This window comes from Meleagris gallopavo, chromosome Z (genome assembly GCF_905368555.1).
Source record: "Meleagris gallopavo chromosome Z, MGAL_WU_HG_1.1, whole genome shotgun sequence".
NCBI classification, from domain to species: Eukaryota; Metazoa; Chordata; class Aves; order Galliformes; family Phasianidae; genus Meleagris; species Meleagris gallopavo.
The window spans coordinates 26056729-26081329 of NC_139435.1; the positions used below are offsets into that span (position 1 = coordinate 26056729).

The window sequence follows — 24601 nt, forward strand, 5'->3', positions numbered from 1 at the left end:
CAAAGACTTTGGCAGTATATCTACCAAGGTCTTCTCTGAAGAGTAGAATTGGTTCTTTCTCTTCTTTGTGGGCCTGAAGGATAAGTAAAAGCAAGTAAGGATAAAATACAATGTGCAAAAACTGTCAAAGGTAAATTAAGAGAAAAGAAAGGAAAAACATCCTGTTATGGTGATTGTGCATAGTTATCTTTTCTTCTCTAATTTCATGCATGAAATGACCAAGCATATGGTTCGTTTTCAGGTGTTTTTTTTTGACATTTTCTTTTGTTGTTCCTGTAAGGGACCACTAGAGGTAGCGCAAGTGTTCCTGGCTGAAATTCCAGCAGACCCCAAACTTTATCGACATCACAACAAACTGAGGTTGTGCTTCAAAGAGTTTATAATGAGGTTAGTAAAACCAAATTTAAATATGGAATGGCATTGATAATTTCAGTAATGGCAATAATGAGACAGTAATATGACAGTGTAATTAATTTTACAAGCTAGTACCACAAATCTAGGTATCTCATCCTTCAGAGTTGTTGGTCCAGGCTTACTATCTCTGCTTTGTAAACAGTGCTTTGCTGGATTTTGCCTCCCAAATGAGAGTAAATCTTAAGACTTCAAAAGAATTACGTAGAGAAATAAGATTCAGCATTCATTTTATCTTTTGATATTCCACAGAGATTTAACACGAGACTGATGCTTTGATTTCATTACATGGTATTTTTGTTTTATATATTAATATGTATGAGAGCTACTCCAAATTAACGCCTACGTTATGATGTTGGCCCACCACAGCAGAGGCAGATGTTGGTGGTACGGCAGTAGAGGTTGAACCTTCCCACCAATATTCCATTACATTCTCTTGCCATATGACAGCTGTCAGCAGAGGAGCACTCTGCAAAATGATATCTGACATGGAGATGCATATGAAGCAAAGGTGTGGCATTGAATTCTTCCATGGTAAAAAAAAAAAAAAATGAAACCCACTGACATTCATCAACACTTACAGGATGTTTACGGAGATCGAACAGTGGATGTCAGCACAGCGAGGCAGTGCTCGGTGTGTTTCAGCTGTGGTGGCAGCGACAGTGGATCACCTGCACTGGTGCAGGTTTTTACAAGCATGGCATGCAAAGCTTTTGTTCATCACTGGTGAAAGTACACAGCTAATGCTGGTGACTGTACTAAAAAAAGAATATTTTGTAGCTGAGAGCTTGCTCTATTGGTCTTATTATGCTCTTTGTATCTGTTGTAGTTTCCATGGAAATAAATAGGATACATTATTTTCTGAGAGATCTACATATTATATACTACATTAATATATTTTATATATTAGCTCCCTCATGAATTTCTGTTGTCCTTAAAAATTCCAGCTTGTGCACTTGGACAACACAGAGGTTTCTTACTAGTTCACCATGACTTTGGTGTTGTCAAGTTTCCAGAGCCCAGAGGAGCTGGTGTCTTGTCCATTCAGGTTATTTAACTTGCAGTTAAAGAGTTGAGCAGAATTAGGTAATACATATTGTGCCTTCTTCTCTTTCTGTCTAGGTGTGGTGAAGCAGTGAATAAAAACAAGCACCTTATTACTGCTGACCAGCGGGAATATCAGCAAGAACTCAAAAAGAACTACGGGAAGCTAAAGGAGAACCTTAGGCCCATGATTGAAAGAAAGATCCCAGAGCTGTACAAACCTGTAGTGAAAGTCAACAGCACAAGGTACGGCTAGGGCAGGGCTTCCTCTTGCAGCTATATAAAAATATGTCTCTTTTTAAAGGAATAAAGGCCGTTCTACCAGTAGGTTTTGAAACATAGCAAAAAAACAGGCCATAATGCAGACTGCTAAATTCATCTTTGATGAAAGAAGTCTGCTGACTTCCACTGAAGCTGAATATAGTATAAATTCTGTCTCTAAAGCAGCTCCATTATGCATTATAATACAAAACTTTCCATTTGACCTAATAAAGAGCGAATTGAATTATCTTGTCATTTCTTAGACATCTGAAGCCAGACAGAACATGTATGTGTTTATTTTGAACTTGTGGCACTGTGTGATGTTAACCAGCATGAAGTAGGAGTGACCCTTTCCATAACGTGATCCAGTTCAATGCCTTAACTGTGACGTAAGAGTTTTTAATGCTTCTCTTTACTTACAAATATATGACTCTTTACAAAGCCACTGTGTCCAAAGTTGGGACAGAGGGGAATAAGCCTCTGATCTCCAAAACATAACATGTTTCAGATGGTGATTTGTCAGCCGCTCCTTTTCAAGGGCAGGTATTTCATAGATATTTTTTCATTTGCAAACTTTATTTGTGGATTCATTTAATTGCAGGGAATCATTTCGTAACCAAAGCTTCAGGAAGTATGATGCCCAGACTTCACAAAGCACCTAAGGACTAGCTGCTTCTGCCAAGGAAGAGCTTTGTGCCACAAGCCAGAAGTATTCAACACCAGTGAAATCATAAATCTCCTCATACAGAACAGCATGTGTGCTTTCTGGACAGCATACAGAAAAGCATTTACATGTGATCTCAGAAGACTCCAAATCATCTGTAAATCATGAGGGCTTGGAATGGAGGAGTTGCTTTTTAGATGCTTTTACATTTATTGTAAAATAGTCGTGTAATGCCAAGGATGGATGCCATTGGAAGGGTCAGTGGTATGAAACCAGTCACCACTGACAGACTCAGTGCCCTGTGAGTGTTGGCTGAAGCATTGCATGAATCCAGACAAGATGTCTACTGAGTGCTGAGGAATGATGTCTATTTACTTTCCTTTTCCAAGACAGCATTTATCCTTGTCCACTTGGCAGGAAAGCACATTCTGCAAGTTAATCACATGCTTAAATGCTTTCTTAATGACAGGGGACATAGGTACCTGCTCAGTGTCCACTGAGCTGGAGCTTTAGGTAGGAAAAATTCCCCTGGGTAGTTTCTGTCACCAGTTTCCATCCCAGTTTTTAACTGCAGAGAGAGTTCTGCACAAATTCTCTCACCAAAGCTCAGAAAGTAGGAAGTAGCAGCAAAGAATTTTTACAGATTTTTAAAAAATGTTTAAATGTAGAGACAGCTATTTGACACACAGTTGGATTTCTTAATAATTAATGTCATGTTTAGCAAAGCTAACAAGTAATAGTTTAAATAGAAGGCGCTAAGCTATGTAACTTCTGTGATTTTTATTATGTAATGCTATTATGTAAATAACCTTTTTCAAAGTCAACTACAACAGCACGCAATGAGAATTTCCTACAATGCACTTACTCAGGCTTTACTGCATCTTTGGAGAAATTAGCACATAATTTATGGTGCCTAATGCTTAGAATTTTCTGAGCCCTGGACAAATATGTTACTAAATAATCTTTACAGCACTTCTCTGAAGTAAGGAAATATTACTGCTATTTTGCAGATGGGGATAAGGATGTTGGTACGCAACAAGAGCTGTTAGGACTTCAGAACTCATTTAGTGAGGCCACGGCAGAGTCACAGTTTGCACCGTGTTTATTGTGTAATGCTCATGTTTTGAAATAAAGTTCCCTTGATATTACTTCTTTTCCTCTACTTTTTTACTGATTGGAAATGATAGTTCAGTGCTGATTAGAGTGACTGACCCCATGTGGCCAACTGCATAATTCAATGTTAAAATTTCCAGTGAAACAGTAAAACTGAGATATATGTTGTTTTAGAGAATTGCAACGAACATTCCTGAACTGCATGCCACCAAATTCTAAACACAAAGCTGAGGCTGCTGCTCTTAGCTGAAACATTTTGACATTTTATGTTCATATGCAGCCTTTCCATTAACAACAGGAATCTTCCCCCACGCTTCTTTCACTGACATCCTAGGGAGACAGGTTTTTCACATGCAAAGTAGAACATTCATGTGGAAGCAGGCTAAATAAACTCTGTACATACATAGCACTTAAGAGGGCGAGGAAAAAATTTCCTTCTCATTCACAGTTTTGCAATTGTAATGATTAAGTACTTGGTGATTTTGAAGTGAAAGCAACCAAAGGATGTAAACAAATGCTATAAAAATCTCAAAGCAAAAGATGCCTCTGTGGAGTGGCTTTTCTGCACTAAAGCTGCTTGGAAACCATTTTAAAACAATTGCTTAGATGCTGTAAAATCACAGAATCACAGAATTGTAGGGGTTGGAAGGGACCTCTAGAGATCATTGAGACCAACCCCCCTGCCAAAGCAGGTTCCCTACACCAGGTCGCACAGGTAGGCGTCCAGGCGAGACTTGAATATCTCCAGAGAAGGAGACTCCACAACCTCCCTGGGCAGCCTGTTCCAGTGCTCCGTCACCCTCACCGTGAAGAAGTTCTTACGCACATTCGTGCGGAACTTCCTATGCTGCAGTTTATGTCCGTTTCCCCTCGTCCTGTCTCCACGTACCACTGAAAAGAGACTGGCCTCACCACTATGGCCGCCACACCTCAGATATTTATAAACCTGGATCAGGTTCCCTCTCAGTCTTCTTTTCTCAAGGCTAAACAGACCCAGTTCACTCAGCCTTTCTTCATAGGGGAGATGCTCCAGGCCCTTCACCATCTTTGTGGCCCTCCGCTGGACTCTTTCCAAGAGATCCCTGTCTTTTTTGTACTGGGGAGCCCAGAACTGGACACAGTCCTCCAAATGAGACCTTACCAGGGCATGATCTCTGCCTGTCAAAGCCCACCCTCTTAACCTACTGTCCTTAGTAGTACTGTTCCATTCTGGAAGGGTGGAATACTGTCACCTATCAGCCCTGCAACCCAGCCTCACTGTTTACAAGATGCTTACCTTTTACAGCTAAATAACAGAAGTGCCAGGTAAACAAAGCAAAACAAAACGCAGAAAATCCTACGGATTCTGTGAAAGTAAGGACATGTTCCATATTGTATGATCCTGTGCCATTGGTCTCCTTGAGTTGTAACAATTCTCTGGATAATCATCTGTGTCCTAATGGCCTGTTTGCTCACATTTTATGAGCTGAGCTCAGCCAGTTGGACACTCTAGCCCTCAGTTTGTAGCCCATGTCCTCTCTTCGCAAATGAAACATGGTTTGTACATTACTCTTGAGACATGAACTATATGAAATGTATTAAACATAGTAGTCAAAAATAAGTGATCTCAGCATGGACTATAAAATTGCTTTTCTATGCTGTGAATCAATTTTATTGTATAGAGAAAATATGGATCTAGTAATTCTTCAGGAACTATTCATTTTTACTGAAATAAGGCTTTTCTGTATTTGCCTGTATTAGTGGTGTTATCCAAGCATGCATTGGATACCTAGCATTGAAATCCAGATCACAAAGCAGGTGAAATTCTAATAACCAGAGAGAAGGAATTCCAGCTAGATGGCAGAGAAGTACGTTTTGTGCTATTTAGCAAACATCTGTGAGACAGCTGGACACAAGGATTATTTCCTACTCTACACTTCTGATTTTCCAAATGTGAGTGCCTGCACAAGCTTCCATTCCCAAGGGTCTTCACAAATTCTGCTTAGCATTGCTGATACAATCAAAACCTGAAATTGCCAGAAAGCAATCTTCATACTGCAACTGAACAACTGTTTTGGGTCATAATAAACAATGAGGAGAGAAAGTAGGCACAAAACCATATCCTTTTCTTTGTTTGTGGGTGAACTTGAAAAGAAATGTACAACCTCTTTTCAGGTATCAAAAAATGGTTGGAAGTATTCCCAGAGGAGTAAGTTCCTTCTTGAGTAAAGGCACAAAATCCTGGACACAAAACTGAGCCCTTTGGGTGGCATGTCCCCTCACTGAGAATACAATTAAAAAGAAAAAAAAAAGAATGTTGGTAGCAAGAATAACTTTGCAAAAATCAAACTGATATTTTTTGCCTCAAAGGTTCTGGGTAGCCCAGGATGAAACTGCCTCCAATGCAAATTTATGCTGCCAGGTTTTAACATTTGGGTATGTAACATTAGGCCACCAGGGTCTAGGAGATTTCAAAGAGGTCTGTTGATGTAACAGGCCTCAACCACTGACTACACAGAAAGTCATCCGTATGAAATACAGTGATAGGAGAACAAAAGCCTAAAATCCAGCATGCTGCAGAGAACATGATGGAAGTGGAGTTATGAGCAGGTTGGAGTGCTGCATGTTCTTCACTTCCCAGACTGGAGCACGCAGCACCAAATGCATGGTTGGTGTGCTTTCGTGGAAGCTGTCAGGCAAAAAGTATTCAGAGAGGATTAGAAAAGGAGAAAATAGATAAAATGATTTTTTTTTTAATATTACTTTTTTTTTTTTTCTTTTTTGTTTTCATAGAACACCAGAGTACAACTTCTAAAGAGGTTTGGGACCTCCTTATCCGAACATGGCCTGCACTCCAAAATTTAAACAGAGGATCAGAAAGTAATTGGATAATTCTACAGAAGAACAGTGAGAGAAGTTAGACTCTGCGATGAAGGTGCAGCTCAGCTGAGGAAGCTTTTGCACTGCAGCATCCCAGAAGATTGGGGGTGTATAATAACAGCAGTATTTTCTTATACATGCTGTAATTTTATCCTCTCCTGAGCATCTGCTTCAGCTCTGGTCAGAGATTGGCTGAGGTGACTCTTACTTATGCCGTGAAATGTTTAAAGCAGAGAACGTACTGGCAGCACGTGCCAGCATGGACATAACATCCAGAGCGATGAGGAAGCCTGAGTGCACCCATAGCTGCCCCCATATCCCACCCCTCTGAGTGCTGCTGCTGGCACAAATGGCAGCACCAGGCTGGCTCTGAGTGCTTCACTGCTGCTGGGCCCCCTCTCCCTGCACGGGGCTGGGAAATCCACCTGGAGATTCAGGTTGCGCTGTTTCTCAAACACACAGCAGCATACAAACCAATCAGAAGGAAGAAAGGGCAAAGGCAGAAAGTCCTTTTGTTTCTTCTAGCACCGATGTACTGCTGTACTCACTGACCAGTGCAGGTTACAACCCCACCCCCACTGCAGGCACCATCACGGGGCACTGAACATGGCACCACAGGACGTCACTCATGGAGGCTATCTTCCTTGAAAGGCAGCTGCACCTCGCTGCACCGAGTGTTCCCACAGCCCGCTAAGGGAAAGCATTCAGCGCATGGTATTTGCAGCTGCAGAACTGGTGTATGTTTAATCCTCTGTTTAACCTCAGCTGCCTGTTTTCAAACAGTTCCCATCTCTGCCTGCAATGATGCTCCCGACCCCTTGGCCCAGTGCTGTATCTGACCTCAGTGAACCCGTATGAGGGTTGGGAAGGACAGGCAAATGCAGCAAGGAGCTGCAGTCAGGTTCACTGAGGTTCACGGGTGTGCAGGAGAGCACTGAATAGTCTCCATAGCAGAGCTGGACACACCAACACGTGCTGCCAAGGAAGCTGTGCAATGCCAGTGCTGGAAGGAAGGTGGAATCAGAGAATCCCAGAGTGGCTGAGGCTGTCAGGCCTCTGTGTCCCTCTGGCCCAACCCTTACTCAAGCAGAGACACCCAGAGCAGGGTGCTGAGGGCCACGTCCAGGCAGCTTCTGACGATCTCCAAGGAGGAGACTCCACAGCCTCTGGACAGCCTATGCCAGGGTTCAGTCACCCACACAGCAGCACAGAAGTGCCGCCTGATGTTCAGGGGGAACCTCCTGTGTTCCAATTTATGCTCCTTCCCTCTTGTCCTGGCACTGGGCACCACTGAACAAAGCCTGGCTCCAAACTTTGCACTTCCCCTCAGACATTGATGGTCATTGATAAGATCCCCCAGAGCCTAATTTTCTATAAGTTAAACAGTCTCAGCTCTTTCAGCCTCTCCTTTATGAAAGAGATGCTCCGGTCCCTCTCCACTGGACTCTCTCCCGTATGTCCAACAGTCTCTGGTACTGGGAGCCCAGAACTGGACACAGCACTCCAGGTTTGACCTCACCAGCACTGCTCAGAGTGGAATGAGCATCTCCCTCAACTCACTGCTAATTCTTTGCCAAATGCAGCCCAATATACCATTATGCTTCTTAGCAGTAAGAACAGATTGCTGGCTCATACTTTAACTTGATTTCCACTAGGACCCCCAGCCCTGTTCTTCTGAGCTGTTCTGCAGCTGGATTCCCCTAGCATGTCCTGGTGCCAAGTGCAGGACCTCACACTTCTCGTGGTTGAACTTCTCAAGGTTCCTGTTAGCACACTTTTGCAGACAGCTGAGGGCCCTCAGCATAGCTACACAGCCTTTGGCCTATCAGCCCTTCCTCCTTGTTTTGTGTCATCTACAAACAGGCTGAGGGTACCTTCTGCCATCACCCTGATCATTAACTATTATGTTAAATAGGACTGGAAAATTGCCCTCACTTCAGCAATGAACCAGAACTATTACAGCATTGTCTGCAGTAAAAGCAACAAATCTAGAAATGCTTTGAGGACGAATTGATTTTTGAATCCTCTGCAGGGCTCTGTATGCATAGAACACTTCTAATTGAGCTGCCATTGGCATGGATTGAAACACCAAAATGCATTCAGAGATGGAACCAGAAGCACACCATGTGTTGAAAACAGGGATTCCTTGTCTGTCTTAAGTTGGTCTGACATGGCAAGAGGGTGTCTGTTTCTATACAATAACAGCTGCATCCCAAATGAGGCCCCTGGCTGTCAAAAACGAAGCAATAGGTCACTTTGGTTTACAGAGGAATCTGTACTCACTGTCTGCACCAGGTTTTGTTGCCAGGAGGTGCTTCCACTTATAGTCAGGAGGTTTTCAGAACATAAATATAGCTTTATTAGAACTGGCATGCAGTTCAGCTCATCCTGTTTCCTCCCTGTGCAGTGGTCAGTTTCAGATTCTTCAGAACCAAGAACCTCTGTGAGTTATCAGGGAGATCCCACAACCAAATCTAATGCTATAAATGACAGACTGATCTTCAAGGCTTGTGTTCCAAGGGCAGCAGATGCAAAATGGAAAAGAAGAACTCTTCTCCAATTAGATCATCTGTTAAGGTGAGACCTTGAGAGGCATCACTTAATAACCACCAAATGGGCTCAAGCTGTTAAATTAATCAGAAAAAAGTAGGGAAGAGATCAACTGACTGCCCTTCTCATCTCGATGCCAACCAAGTACTCCAAGTTTTCTTCCCTTGAACTTTTGCAGTCAAGGCCCTAAATATCCTAATCACAATTCTGGTTTGTTTCCTTAAAAAAAAAAAAAAAAAAAAGCCCCATGAAGAACAACTGAAGCTCAACTCTGCTAAGTTAAAAGCTAATTAACTTAATGAAATCTATCACTGAAAAGTGATGTTTACACGAAGTCCATGATTAAGAGTAGCCTATACCAGCCCAAATCTACCAACAAGCACATTTTGAGAGTTTGCGGTACGCAAAGATATAAAGAAAATTGCACGTGCCTTGCATGTGAAATGCAGGGATCCTCCAAAGTGTCCCTCCGGCCCTATCTCCTGCTGCGAGCCAAACCCAGATGAGTATCTGCCTTCACTCAAAGAGGGGAGGAACTCCTCCATTAGGTAAAAGAATGCTCGGATCATTAGTTTCCTGACCTCACCATTCCCTGGGGGATACATGCACGAATTTGGGATTGCTCTAGCTGAGTTTAATTTTGGGAGTTTGTTCAACAAACTCTTGGCTCTGGAAGAAATTGCTGACATTTTTTTCTCTCCTCCTTTCCTCTTATAGCACAATACAGCTCTTGCTTTTCTCTTTCACTGTGGTTTTCAAGTTCTCTGCTGGGGGCTGTGAAATGCCTTCTGCTGGTATCCTGTGAAACCAACCAATCCTCCTGCTCATGGACCCATTCATCCACTCCAGCTGTCCTAGCAGACCTTCGGTGACTTTTAATCTGTAGCACGTTTCCTCTGTCTAGTTTGAGAGCCGACATGCTCTATGCATGTACCTGTTGCAAAAATCACCGTGTGCCTGCTTGAGGTGCCAGGCAGCTCATGACAGATGTCAAGTCCAAATAAAGCTCTTGGTGGGGACCAGTTGTGGTAATAAAGTTGCACAATGCTATTGATTCAGCTGAAACTACAATAGCCTTTTCACCCAGCTTAGAAGTAAAACAAAGGTCTGGCAGCTCTGGAGAAGCAATCATCCTTTGAAACAGTCCAGGAATAAAAGGTAGATTAAATCTAGAAGGCAAAATGATGGTGATTTTTCCTCTACCTTACTAGCCCTGGTCAAAGCCCGGAGAGTATTTAGACAGTGCTCCTTTAAAGACGGGGGGAAAGGCAAGTGCTACATTTCATCTGGTAAATGATTTCTGGAGTTGCATTCCTGTGCATTCACGCACAAATCGAGAGCACTGCTGAGCCTCAGATATCCGGGGGCCTAATGGTGAGATCCAAGACAACGTGTGACAAATGGCAACGCATACCCTCCAGTGCTGGGAATGCCGATGATGGAAATGCAGCCACATGCTGCAATGTTTCATCTCACTTTGGGCTGACAGGCAAGCAACGTGAGCAACGCAAGTCCCGAGTGTTTGTGTGCACAGCTTTGGGGAGCAGAATGTTCCCATCAGCTTTTTCCATCACCGTCCTGCTAAGCAATTGCTACTGCGGAGACACGGACGCCCACTGCAGGTGGAGGTGACTCAACTGGGGGATGTGGGGCATCTTGTGCTGCCGTGTGGCAGTGGCTGAGCAAAACTGCTGCAGCATACAGCAGCAGACAGGAACTCTAATCCCCCCGCTTTGCACACTTTGATGCAGGGCCACAGTCCCTGCTCAGTACACTGGAAATTACCTTGGACAAGGTGATTACTCTCCAGCCTTTCCTGCATGCACATGCATAGACTAACTGCAACCCAATAGCTCACAGAGGTCTGTTGAAAGCACATGCAACATTTCACAGAATCATAAAATTGTTTGAGTGGGAAGAAACTTTTAAAGGACACCTAGTCCAGCACCCTTGCAATGAGCAGGGACACCTGCAGCTCAATCAGGTGGTCAGCGTCCCATCCAGCCGGATCCTGAGTGTCTCCAGGGGTGGGCTTCCACCACCTCTCTGGCCACCCTCCTCCAGTGTCCCTTAGTGTAAAAAAAAACTTCTTCCTAATATCCAATCTGAAACTCTTTTAGTTTGAAACCACTTCCCCTTGTCCTATCACAACAGTCCCTGCTAAAGAGTCTGTCCCCTTTCTTCCTACAGCCTCCCTCTATATACTGAAAGGCCTCTACCAGGTCTTCTCAGAGCATTCTCTTCTCCAGGCTGAACAGCCCCAGATAGCCCTCAGGTGCTGATGGGTGAACTAAGGCCTGGTGGGTTTAATTGCACTGAGAAAGGAAAAAGCACCACCTACTGCACAACTCCACTGAGCGTTCTGCTGTCACTCTTACACAGGTAACCAACAATTGACTTCTTTATTTAAATTCACTTGTTTGAACTGCCAAGAGCTGGCAACCTCTGAAAGAAAGGATTAAGTGGGAGAAGTAGAAAGGGCCCTATCTGCTTGCTCTGCTCATTGCCGTGGTCTGAGTGCTTTAATTCCGTGTTTGTACAGTTTCTGGTACAACATGGTCCTTACCCAACTATCTGGACGAATGAGCTGATGCTAAGAAGCTGCTTGCTGGCCTGAGTGTAATTTATTTTTGGCCAACACTGCATGTAATGGTGAGTGGTGCTCACTGCAGTCTTAACTATTTCTTTCATCATTCTCATTAGTAGCTCAGCCATAAAGAAAATGCTTTTGGATAGAAAATTAGCACTGTCAGGATTAATAATTACTAGCATTTCAGGTGCTGCAGGCTCTGGCCACAGATTCAGGCTGCAAGTATTTCTAAAAATATGTGCTATTAATATTTTGAAGTGCCTTTTTCTTTTAATAAAAGCTTGGGAGTTTTGAGCAGGAGTTCATAGCAACGTGATAACAGCTTTGCTTATAGAAACATTTGGCATGGTTCAATCTCTAAAATGTTTTAATGTGTTTTGAGTGTTTCAGAAGAAATACTGGAAATGATGTGGATGGAAATATCACTGAGTGTGTCAGCTTTTCACGGAACAAGAAAAAAATGTAATTTGTTGTCTGCTCCTACCTGAGTGTGCTCCACTGGGAAAAACAGAGACATTTCAAAACTTCCTAAATGTCCTCCTTGCTGTATTTTGGGATCAGTACTCATGGAAAATATCCTTGCTGTTCTCCATTCATGAGCTTTCGGCATCATGTCTGCAAAAACAAAAACATCTAAGAAATAGGGAGGTTTTAAGTAGAATTACCTGGAGAAGAGCAGAAGGAAAGCAGAGGGATAAGGCAGGGATGTGGGAAGGGAGGACTGGGAGGCAACAGAATAGCGCAGGGAAGGCTGCAAGGAGCATGGAGAGCACCACAGTGTATGGATCACCACAAAGCTCAGAGTGTAGGCATCCTCTGTGCACCAATCCATACTGAACGCCCAAGTAGTTACGCCAAAAATCGTTCTTGCAGAACTGGGACTGTACCCTTTCATAGCTGAAAAGGCCGTAGGGACAGCCTGTTCTGGCCAGTACAGATCAAGGCAACAGCTTAAAAACACTGCTATGAGCTGCTGAGCAGGTTTTCATAGAATCACAGAATGGTTTGGGCTGGAAGGGACATAAAGGATCTCGCAGTTCCAACCCCCTGCCACCAGCTCAGGCTGCCCAGGGCCCCATCAACCTGGCCTTAAGCACCTCCAGGGACTGGGCACCACAGCTTCTCTGGACAGCAGTGCCAGCACCTCACCACCCTGTGAGTAAAGACTTTCCCTCTAACATCTAATCTGAATTTCCCTTTTAGTTTAAAGCCACCTCCTCTTTGTCCTATCACTGGCTATCACAGTCATTTCCTAACACACCGCGCTGTCCTCGCAGCCCCGACGACGACCCCACTGCCCACACCCCACTGCCGAGTGACCCCGGCTGTAGGATGGAGGCAGGAAACCCCCTTCCGTCATCTGACCCCGGCCCAGCAGCGCACTCGCAGAACCGCTCCGAGGCAGAGATCCTTGGGGGTGCCACGACGGCCGGGGGCTGCCGGGGGGGCGGCGGCCGCGCGGCGCCCGTTTGGGAGCGCGCAGCCGCAGTGTGGCCGCCGGCGGGTACAAAGCGGCGGTCGGAGCGCTCTGCCCCGGCGGCGGGGCCGGGCGGCAGCGCCCGCCCTCGCGGCGGGGCCCCCCGGGCGCGAAGCTCGCAGGTGAGCGGTGGGAGGGGGGCGGGAGGTGTCCCGTTCTCCCCGCCCCTTCACTCCTCGGGGCAGGGCCGGGAGGTGGGGCGGGCGGGCGCTGTCCGGCGGTGCGCGCTCCGCGGGTCACGGCGGTTCCGTCCGCGCGGGTCCGCGGGCAGCGGTACGTGGCGTGCTGCGCCGCGCCGCGGGGTTCCCGTGCGCTGCTTTCGGCCGGGTAGCGCGCGCGGAGCTGCACCTTGCTGCTGCGTCGGGCACCACGCGCGCTGCTTCCCCGCCTCTCTGCACGGTGCGGGCTCGAACTCGGAGCTCTCCGCCGAGCGCGCTGGTGGCGGTTTCGCGGCGACCTCCGGGCGGTGGGTGCATCGCTTCTGCGCGGCTCGGCAAGCGGCGGAGCGGAGGGGCCGCGTATCGGCGTGGGGTGGCCGCTCTGGTGCGGGTCCGGTCCGTGAGTGCTTTGGAAGTAAAGTGATGATTTTACTTTTCTCGGGGTAGACGTGGGAGATTTGGGGGCTTATGAACGTGCCTCAGGTTTGGGCTGCTTTTCGCGGATCTCAAAAAGCGCTCAAAGTCATCGTGATGTGTTTGAAAAGTGTTTTATCCTTTCTGTAACGAGGACCGTCTGCTCCTAGAGCTCCATAGGTAGTATGCTTAAAAACTTATTTAGGCATAATTGCAAGCCTCCATGCATACAGTGACTGTCCTGTGACTTCTCTGGCTTTTTTTGCATAAAGCTAGGCGATGTTCAGTTTTCCTGCTCAGGTCAGCAGCACTGTGCTTTTTGTTAAAGGGAGCTCTCAAACTCCCTTTAACTTTAATTAATGCTGTGGCCCTTCCGGCAGGTCCACGGCACGGTTGACAAACTTGAATATTATCTGGCCAACAAAGGGGACCGTGACAGTTTGCTAATTGCAAACATCAGATGTGGTACTCATTGATTTCCAGCCTTCTGTTGGGTGGACTGGACCTGATCCAAGGCTGTATGTGTGTTGTGTGGAAGGGAAAGCATGTAGATGAGAGGAGGCTGATGGATGTAATGTGAATTTCAGAGAAGTTGAACCCTGGAACAGTAACTGGGGCTGCAGAAGGAAACTCTGACGTGTTGTTCAGGTGCGTCTTTAGACTGGTGCTGGGTTTCCAGGAGCATTGCAGGTCAGTGAGGATGGCCCCTGCCTTCCCAAGGTGGCTTTTCCCTTCCTATTGTCGGAGCTCCAACCAGAGGAAAATAACACCATTAGGGTGGATGATTTTCCAGTGGCAAACACAGTACTGCCTTTAAATTGCTGATGATTGCTGTGGTTAATTTGTTAATGGCTTCTGTAGCATTCCAGCCTGAAGAGGAGCTCCCACTTACTAGTTCTCGAAGTTGCATACACCAGCTTTCCTGTGACTTCGTGTCTTTCTTCAGAATTTCACTGGAGTTATAAGGGCAAAGCTCGGTCCTTATACTGAAGACAGAGCATGGGTCATGTGGGTGGCACTTCAGCAGGTTTCTACATGATGCTTCCATGGGCAGGACTAGCCATGGATGTATTTCTCCTACTGTAAATGGTTTCTCTGCAGGGTGAGCCTTCCACGTCACTCAGATGCTTGCATTTTTGGCAGTTTTCATGCTCTTGTGAGCTCCTGCTAGTGCTTGTGGGCTCAGTTTCTGTGGTGCCTCCTGCATCTAAATAATGGATGCTGACAGTGAAACGAAAACTTCTAAATGAGGAGTCTCTCGTAAATGACGCAGAGCTGTGAGAAATGGGCAGCCAGCTGTGCTTTTAGTTACCAAGGCATTAGTTAATTGAGGACAGTTGCAAATTTTCTTGTGGTGTCAGCACCTATTGTAGTGGTAGGTCATGGAGAAGGAGGCTTTTTTCCTACTCGTTTAGTTAATGGAATTGGCTATTGGAGCATGGTGGGAGTTTCAGGCATCACTGGGCTGTTTGATCCATCTGAGCTTGCCCGCATACCTTCAAGAAGGAAGAATTGCAGAACACCCAGGTGGCTTGAATGCTCTGTGTGTATGTATGTGTGTGGGTATGAATCTTGTCCAGGTTTTTGTACATTGTGGCTGAACGGCAAGAGTTAAGCTAAAAGAGTTAAGCTAATAATGTGCCTCATAATAATGAGGTCAATTGGAATTGCAAAGTGGACAACTTGAGGAAAGCTGTGGTTCCCCTAACATTCCAGAGGTGCAATGTGTACAGCTTGTGAATAACCTGAAATGATATTTTTTCAGGATTTACTCAAAGCTTTTTTTGCATCGTGTTCTGACTTAAAATCTTATGTATCTTTTGCGAGTAATGGGATCAGTTTGATCATAATTCTAGTCAAGATGAACCTATAACATGTTTGGGAAATGATTTGTCTTAAGCACCTTAAAAGTTTCTTGTTTTGAGGTTGAATAATCGGCAGTGCTCTAAAAAAGGCATTTAAGCATCTCAAAGAGCCATCTATCTCATCATGGAAGCCACTTAGGCTTGTCAGCTTTGATATTCCACCATTATCTTGTGCTGCTGTTACAGATGCTATGTATTGAGGTGCAGTAACATGCATGTGCATATGTACTTGTTCATATGTGTTGTCCCAGCTTGTAGAAGACTGTGGTCTAAAGGGAAGTAGTAGTACAAGTCAGAAATAGAATAATTGATTATTTTGCAGTTTAGGTTTTGTACAGTTCACTCCGTGAAGCTTTGTATTTTGAGTTACAGTTGTCATTCCTATTTCATTTGCTGCCTCTGAATGCTGTCCATGTATTTTGCTCTGGGAAGCTGTGTTTGTAACAGTGATGTTGAGATTGGAAGAGAAACCTGAAGACTGGTTTAGAGCATATTCTTATTCTTTCTTATCCTTGGCAACCTCTGCAAAATAGCAGAAAGATGTACATGATGATAGTCATCTCTTCCCCATTACAATTGTACTTTTCCATGCTTAGGAAAACAGAAGATGACTTCTTGGGTGCTGTGGTGAGTACTGGGAATGCTTTCTAAGCTTCACTGGTAGTGTAAAGACTTCCAGATCAGATGCTCTTGCAGTCCACCCCCACTACCAGGCTACCGCAGTCCCAAAGCTCCTACCTGTATAAAACCCAGCATGTAATACAGCTAAAGTATGAATTAGAAGAAGGCATTCTGTTAGACTTAAAATGCTCCTGCAGGCTTGCCTTGTCAGCTTCTGCATTCAGAAATGTTTCTGATTCTTAATTAGAGCTGTACTGGAAAAGGACACCTGACAATTAAACATAAATCATAAGTTTATATTTCAGATGCCCCTTTCATTCTTCAGTTGTGTGAGCAGATTGAGGACAGAGGTGTCAAGACACCAGCAGTTGAAACTTCCTTGAGGTAAGCAGATCTGCTGGCACAAGTCAGGTCCATCTGCAACCCAAACGAGCGTTCCCTTAGCTGTTTGACGTGCATGTTTCCTGTGGCACGTGGAACCCAATCCTAAGCCCTGATGTCTCACCTGAGAGGTGGTAACATTTCCCAAAATTGAAGTGTTCTGGTTTTCTTGAAGTGTTCTGGTATAGGTGGGGCTGTGGTTGGCTGTATTGGGTCACCCTCCTGGTTGTAAGAACCTGAGCTCTGCTGGAGAGTGTGGGTACATCTTGTTTTCTTTCTGAGCTGCATTCTTCTATGCCCAGAGACCCACGCAGCCATGTGAAGCAGCAGTGATGCTGCTGCTGTGCTTTTTGCTGTCCTGTTATTGGTCTGTGCCAACATGCCACAAGTGTGGCTTATTCTGATGGTGGTTCTTCTGCAGAACTTGGCTCCTCACAGCAGAAGGTAGCTGAGGAACACCAGGGAGGGGGGAAGGGTGGCAGCGGGAGGATAACAACCAGAATGTTAGTTGAACTGTAAGGCTCCAGACCCAGTAAGGCTGCTCAGTGCGGAGGGATTTTGTACAGGGGCTTTGAGAAATATGCAGCATTTAAACACTGGGCTGATAAAGGCTAATCTGTCCCCTGCCTTATGTCTTGTATAGGTCTGTAATTAGCCAACATGGTCTTATTTAGCATTAATTCCCTGGGCTTATTTTTTTTTCCCCTGAAGACTCCAGTTAGTATTTCTTTGTGTAGCTCTAGATAGTGCTGTTACCCACGTTTGTCCAGTCCTTCTTAGCCTCACCAAGCTGGTAGCATGCATGGATACTATGCAGTGATAATGACTTTGTAGCATGCGTCTGTGTGCAGACATACACAGACCTAGAGTGGGACCAGTCCGACAGTTGTCTTATCCTATTATTTTTCACCTCCTAATTGCATAGCTTGATCATACTCTGTCCTTGTGATAAGGACAAAACTGTGTTTTATGTTTCATAGCCGTTTCGTTCCTTATCTCTGTAAACAATTTGCCAGCTTCTTCCGAATACTGCTTTTTCAGTCTATTGAAAGCTGAAGGGCTTTTTAAAGCCTTTTTTGTTATTTCTGCGTGTTTCCAATCCCTTTCTAATTTTCTGCTTTAGCTCAGGGTTAGCACTGCTGAGGTTGGCTGCGATGGTTTTGCACCCACTGTTGGGCTCCTGGAAGCCAGCGTTACTTGTTCCAAGTTTCGGTCCGTAAATGAACATCCTCGTACATGACAAGTGAGAGCATCCTGCTCTGCACATGAGATTCGGAAAGCCTTGTCCTCCACTCATGTTCCATCTTCATCGTGCAGCCATGCAGAGGCAGAAGAGCGAAGTTTAAAATAGTGACTTCTTAAATTATTTTTTTTTTTTTGCAATGTAATGGCTGGGAGAGCTGCCCTTGGAGTGAGGCAGTGTCAGAGATGTGTTTGTTGAGGGGCACCAGCTTGGCTCTGTGTTTGGGTCTTCTTTCAGGGATTTAATTCACTTCTGAGCTGTTAAATGAGAAAAGGAGGTGTCTCTTTCCAGAGCGGTTTTTGGAACAGCTGCGTTAAATATCCCCAATGACTGCAGACGAGTAGACTTTCTGCAAATGTTTCTCTTTTCATCCCTGTTTCAGCATATGGTAACGCAGAGGACCTCTGAAGGTTACTCCCAGTCAAGCCGGTTTGGACAGAAAGAGCGATGCATTGGGGCTTTTTGCAGCTCGTCAGTGCTCAGCTGAGAACTTGCCAAGAGATCTGGCTGGAGGAAAAGGGGGGAAAAAAGAGTACATTCAGACTGAGTCTCTTTTTGCTTTTATGTTGACTGTCCTTTGTTACTTTTTATATTCCGAGTTGTTGATTTTGGACAAAAGTAAGGGGACGTTGCCTAGGCGTAATTACTGACAGAACAGTGTAGTGAATTTTGCCTCTGGTTTTCCAGGCATCCGACAGAAAACCTGGAACAATGAGAGTTGATAGTTCTCTTCTGTTTTACAGTTTGGCAAAGTCAATTTAGGCCCGTGGGGCTTTCTTTGTATTTTTTTTCTTTTCCCTTGTCTCAGCAGTGCTTTGCTATTATGTGAGTTTCTACTCTTTCAGCTCCTTCTCCCAGTCTCTCTGATGGCAGCTGGATGCATTACACTGAGGCTCAGCTTGCTTCCCATGGTGGTCCTGGCTGTGGGAGGGCTGCATTGGAGCAGAGCCTTGCTTTCTTCCTTGTGGTGGTGCCCGAAGAGGTGCAGCAAAATACATTGAGAGGTGCTCAGCTGAACCTTTCTTCAGGGTGGGAGCTGATGCTGGAGTTGGCTCTGCTGTGTTTTCCTATCAGTGGTGCTATGGTGGATGGTGATTCACTCACTGGAATCCGACTTCCAACTCCAGTTATCTCCAGAAAGAAAAACAAGCTGTATCCGGTATTCTGTGGTAGATAGCTTCAGCATGCCTTGTTGACATTGCAGTTACCAGACCAGGGTGAAAACTGAGCTGTTGGTTCACTGCAACTTGTTGTGCAGCTGAGTCTGTGTGCGTATCCCTTCAGGCTCCATCAGTGTGTGTTGGCTGTGTCATTGAGTGAGCAGGGACAGGAGGCAGAGGGCACTTAGCATGCTAGGCTTAGGTCTTTCATTCTGTCCAGTGCAAAAGAGCAGAAGTAAAAGGCTCAGAATAGCTGGAGGAATCTTAAGTGCAGGATGGTTCTCAAAACTGCATATGGATGTTAGAGGAAATCATACAGGTGTTCCAAGGTGGGATTTAACAGCTGTGTTGAAGGATTCCTATAGCTCCCATGCTTTCTAGGACCCTTCTCCTACTTTTTGTACATCCCTTGACCTCTGTCTGTCACTATTGACCTCTCTGATAGAGCTTGGCAACCAAAAGTTGGCTTGGTGAATGAAGAGCAGTCATCACTCAGCTCTGAAGCCACCTCACAGTGAAGATGTTAATAGAAATGTGCATTTCAAGCTAGATAAAAATTCTGTACTTAATCTTCTGTTTTCCACAAACCAAGAAGCAGAAAGTTTCCAAGTTGTCAGTCATTTATTGCAGTTTTAGCCCTCTAGCCATAGTTCTGTCATAGAACAAGTTGGTTTTTTTTTTTAATATTTTTAAAGTGTTAACTTGGTAAAATGTTGAGGTTTTGAGTAGAATAGTCAGTGTCTTGGCTTTTTTGAAAGGCATAAAAAATTGTCTTTGCAGGTTTTAAGTGTGGATTTCCATGAGTGGGATTAGAATTAACCTGCTTCATGGTGTGTGTGTGTGTGTGTTTTTTTTTTTTTTAAACCACACTTAACATTTTTTCATTAGACTGTTTGCTATTAGAGCAACAGTCAGTCTCAGAGGAAGATTTACAGACAGGCTGGAAAGGAAAAATAGAAATATTTCTAAGATTAACAGAAAGCAACACAAGAAGAGATTTAAGTTCCATTTCTTCTCCTGACAAGTTGTGTTGGACTAATTCCTAAACTTTTAACCTGTTTTTTCTTTTTTTAATGGCAAGCTCTTGACAAGTTTCCTGTTTTTTCAGATGAGTACAAGTCTTACTCTGACCTGTGAGCTGGGGTTGGCTGTTTTCTCCACAGATGCATTGTGATGGCAATCTGTTGGGATTCTCTTCCATGCATGGTATTGGTGACCTTTCCAGGTTGGATGAAATCACCAGCAGGGATACCCTGGCAGCGAATCTCTGAAAGCGGGTGCTGCTAGGAAGTAATGGAGGTACAATTAGCTGCAGTTTAGTTTGTCCTGTTAGCACAGTAGCTGGGCTGATAAAGCTTGTACACATTTCTTACGCTGTTCTAGTAGTGTAGGCTTTTTTTTTTTCCAGGTAGACAAGGGCTCAGCTATGTGGAATGAGCTTTCCCAGTCTCTGTCCTGATGCCCTCAGATTTATTGTTCAGTCTTTGTATATGTATACAGTCTTCCAGTTCCTCACCCAATGCCGCTGCTGCTAGTGAACGTGTCATGTTTTCAAGCAGTGTGTGAGATCAGTCACATTCACAGAAATACTTATGTCCGCTGGGAGCCTTCTCAGCTGGGAAAAGTCAAGGCAAACAAGGCACACAAGCTTTTCTTTGTGCCAGCACACGCACCACAGCTGTCACGAGTTGCTGGGTGGGTGCGCAGAGGAGATGCGCTCAGTGCCTGCGGCAGCATCAAACCTGCTGCTGGGCTGGGAGTTACTGTGGGAGTGACGTGGAGTTCTTTCATGAAATAGCAGGTGACCGAGTGCCCCTGTCGTGCTATGAGAGGTTGTTCGTTTTTGCCAGAGTAAATCTGGAGAGTGCCCCGTGTGGCAGTTCCTCCTGTCAGCTTGGGAGAGAAGAGATGGCAGGGTTGTGCTTGCAGAGCTGAACGTAGGCTTGCTGGCTTTAGAAGTGTTAGGTGTGTGCGATGATTACTCCTGATGCTGGTATGCCTTTGATGTCGGCAGCCAGCCAGATGCCGGGGGACCTGCAGCCCCGGTAGAGAGCAGGGATGCAGCGTCAGAGCTGCTTGCGGGCTTTGCACGCTGAAACGCACACGCACGGGTGGGACGAGACGGCACTCCTCCATCCCCCGGGACCCAACGAGCCCCGCAGCAGCCACAGCTGCCTCCCGGTGCCGGCGTTCCCCGGTACCTGCCCGCCCTCGGCAGGCCCCCAGCCCGCGCTGCTCCGCATTGCTCGCATTCCTGCGTGCGGGCTCAGGGCGGCGGGGGCTGCGCTGCCGCGTGCAGGAGCCGTGGGAGGTGTCTGTCGTCCCCGTGCCCATCGGAGCCCCCACATTCCTGGCTTCTCGCGCTCGGGAGGCTGACGGGGCAGCTCGGAGGAGCGGTAAGCGGTGCGCTTCTGGCCGCGTCTTCGTGGAGGGGCGGTGATTTACGGCCCGTCAGCCCCCCGCCCCCGGGGTTCAGGAGCAGCTTGGCGTTCTGGCACGGGTCACGAGTTTTGGTACGGGCCTCCTTGGTGCGTGCAGGTCAGCGGTGTGACAGGGGCACGTGGGGGTGAGCGGAGAGCAGGCCAGGGAGGGCTGTGCGCGGTCTGGAGGAGGGCGGTGGGTTTGGGGGCACGGTGCGGCCCGAGCGGGTGCTGGTGTCTCGGTGACTGTTGTGCAGGGAGGAAGCTGTCCTGCAATTTCAGTGAAGGCCTTTTTTCCTCCCCTTTTTCCTCCAAGCAACTTGTTGATTTGCATCACAAAGCGGACCGGGGCTGTCTCCTTAGTGAGCTGCGGGGAAAAAAAGATCATTTCAACTGCTAGAGTAGCTACGGGGCGACTTGCGGGTTTCTTTATGCCTGCTGGTGCCTTTGTGAGCAGCTGTTAATTGAGACGGTCAGTGCTGTATTAGTGAAACATCCAGTTATGGCCATTGTGGTACAGCACCTGTGGGACTCGCATCTGCGGAGGAGCAGGGCGGGGATGGAGGGTGTGCTGCCCTGCATGTCCCCACTCGGGAACACCAGCTGGTGTTCCCCGTGCCCAGTTCAAACTGCTGGAGGTGCCAAGTGGAACGAGGATTGCAATTAATAAATTTATGTGCTGGCTTTTGCTATTTTCTGTCATCCAACAGCCCTTGTATATATACATAAATATATATATATATATATATATAAATATAATATAAATATATATATATAATTTCTGTTTTGCCATGGGAGTTGTTCCCATGCTGCATTGCAAAATTGTATTATTACGCTCTTCCTGAACATGTGAAAAGTGTTCCCGCAGTGACCCTAACAGTTTCTTCCCTCTGCAAGATCTTCATTTGGACTTGTGCTTAAATACTTAAGCAAAGCTGACTGCATTCTATCAAAAGCCAGAGAGGCTTTCATTGCCAAAAACTGAGGTAAGACCCAAATAAAACTTAACATGTGATGAGTTATCTAATTCCTTTAAGAATTGTTCCCTCACAATGAGTTACTCACATAAAAACAATCGCTAAACCATGTCTAGACTGCAGAGTTGTGGATTTGACTGAATCTAATTAAAGCGATAGTGGCTTGCAGGTGAGGTATTAAGTGCAGTACATCATCCTAGCTCCTGCTGTGAGGAGACTGGCCTTATCTGGGATGGGTTTGGACTTGCATGCAGAAGTAAATTAAAGTCAGATAGCTGAAATAGTGCTTCCCTCACCTGCCACACAGTGAGAGGCATCTGCCTGCAGCAGAGTGAGCAGCCCATGGCGATGCCACTTTCAGCGCAGTGTCCTTAAAAAATAAAAATAGAAAAAATCAATTTCCTCCTAGTTCTGGGGAGTTAGTAGGATAATCCTGGAGTACCAACAGGATGCCTCTGCATGCACTGTGCAACTGTGCATAATGGGGCAACTGGAAGTATGGAATCCATCCTTAGGGTTAAGCATGCAGCCCTTGCCAGCCGGCCACCTTCCTGATTAAGCTTGAATTCTTTTGGTCCATCTGTGCCATCGCCTCATGGAGACCAGTTAAGCCATACTGATCAGCAGCTATTGGCTGAGAGGGATTAGGAGAGGCGGGGTGCCCACACATCTGGTTCCCCAGCTCTGATGGAACAGCTGATGTGGATGTGGGGGCCTGCTGGGAGCTGCCCAGGGCAGTTTCCTTGCAGAATGGAGTACAGTGCAGCTCTTGGTGGCTTTACTGCGTGGCCTTGAATGTTTGCCCAGAAGTGTCTGAAACATCTCACAGCTCTGCTGTTCTCATGCCTTTGCTATTCCTCTTTCAGCTCTTCCAATCCATCCTACTTCCTGTAATTTCTCTATCTAGCACACTTTATTTGCTCCCCATCAAGTTGTGCTGCTTCTCTCCATCTGACCCTGAATGCTCACTGTTTGTTCAGTGGCTTGGGAGAGCGTATAGAAGAAAGGAGGCAGCAAGAGGAAGAGTGTGCAGGGAAGAAAAGTAAAAGAAGTGGAAGAGCTGGCTCCGACTGAACTCTGGTTCCTCTGTCAGGTGAAAGTAAAGTAAAGCTTTGTCTTGAGTAACTCTTCTTTGCGTTTTCAGTCCGTCATCAGATTTCTGTTAATCTTGAACTTTTGTCTCAAGGGGATATTGCAGAAGTGATGACTAGGCTGTGCTTTTCTCCTCATTGCAAGGTGGGGGATGTGAGATGAGGAAGAAGAATCATGCAGCTGCCAGGAATCAAAAGCTGTCAATGCTTTACATGTCACAGGTGCTTCCATCAGTTCTCCTCTCAGCTGTTTGCAGCTGAGCAGTGTGAGCTGTCCCATCTGTGTCTGCCTTAGTATGCTGCACTCTGGTGTTTTCTTAGCTATGCATACTGATTTATATTATTTTGAGCTGACCTGCTGAGTTCCTTTCATTAGCATGTTAATTGAGAGCTGATTCCTACGATGCTGCTAACATTCCAGGGGAAGTGTAGTCACAGTTCACTTTACGTTCCTCTAGGAATTATGGTGTTGGTTTTTTTTTTTTATTGTGGGAAAGAAAAGCTGTTGTGCTCCATGGCTGCCTCATGATTCACCTTGGATGGCCAGCTGGGACTGAAGTCGGATGAGGTGAGTGGCAGTAATGGTAGTCTGCACTGGTGTTGAAGCTGAAGCTATAGGAAAAGAAGGCTTCTAGTTATCATGAGAAAAGGATAATAGTCATCTTGTTAAGCTGGGATGCTGACTTTTCTCTGATGTAAGAAGTTCTTATTATCTCCATCTGTTTCTGTGGCTGCTTCTTCAAAACTTCATTTAAAAGTCCTAGCCCATGACTCTTAAAAGTTAATTTCTGCCTGTGTGGAGGATGGCCGTTCTTGCTGCTACCTTGCAGACCATCTGCAGTGGCAGGAGTTACACATGAGCAGAATGCCTTGTGTGGATAAGCTTCTCTGCATGACTCTGGTGTTCATCCACAGGTTGCTGCAGTACTTTAACTCCCAGTTCAGCACCCATGAGCAATCCTCCTGCTCCTGCTGGGCTTGGTTGTCTGGCTAGCAGCTGGGGAGCTGGGCTGGCACTGGCTGCGGGCTGTGCTGGCATGTTGCTGCTGTTTGCCTTGTGACCAAGTGTTGGGCTGAGCAGGAGGCTACAAGGCCGGAGAGTACCATCAGTGCGTGCTCTGTATGGGGAAAAGGGGAGGAGGCTGTACTGTGCACGTTGCCTGTGTGTATACTCTTGCTTCCTAATGCTTGAAGTGTGGCTGTGAGGCAACCATTTCTAGCCTCCTCCTCTGTGTGCCTTTCCTCAGAGATCCTTCTAAACCTGCCTTTTCCCAGTCTGTATGCTTCTAGCTCCTCATGCTG

General features: G+C 45.9%; 2 protein-coding genes across 8 annotated transcripts in view; both read left to right on the forward strand.

Annotated features, from left to right (window-relative positions):
* DOCK8 (dedicator of cytokinesis 8) overlaps positions 1–3528 on the forward strand; it is an 83397-nt gene extending 79869 nt beyond the window's left edge. For all 5 annotated transcript variants that reach the window (XM_085212807.1, XM_085212804.1, XM_085212805.1 and 2 more), the window contains 3 exons: positions 281–387; positions 1534–1701; positions 2318–3528. In XM_085212807.1, the coding sequence (XP_085068933.1) occupies positions 281–387; positions 1534–1701; positions 2318–2378 (336 nt within the window). In that variant the 3' untranslated portion in view covers positions 2379–3528. The remainder of the gene's footprint in view (positions 1–280; positions 388–1533; positions 1702–2317) is intronic.
* A 9414-nt stretch (positions 3529–12942) lies between these two features.
* KANK1 (KN motif and ankyrin repeat domains 1) overlaps positions 12943–24601 on the forward strand; it is a 118427-nt gene continuing 106768 nt past the window's right edge. Inside the window, exon 1 of one of the 3 annotated variants that reach the window (XM_085213075.1) lies at positions 12943–13091. The gene's annotated coding sequence lies outside the window, so the exon portion shown is untranslated. Of the gene's footprint in view, positions 13092–13220; positions 13243–24601 lie in introns of those variants that run through there. The other 2 variants (XM_085213074.1, XM_085213076.1) reach the window with 2 other exon arrangements.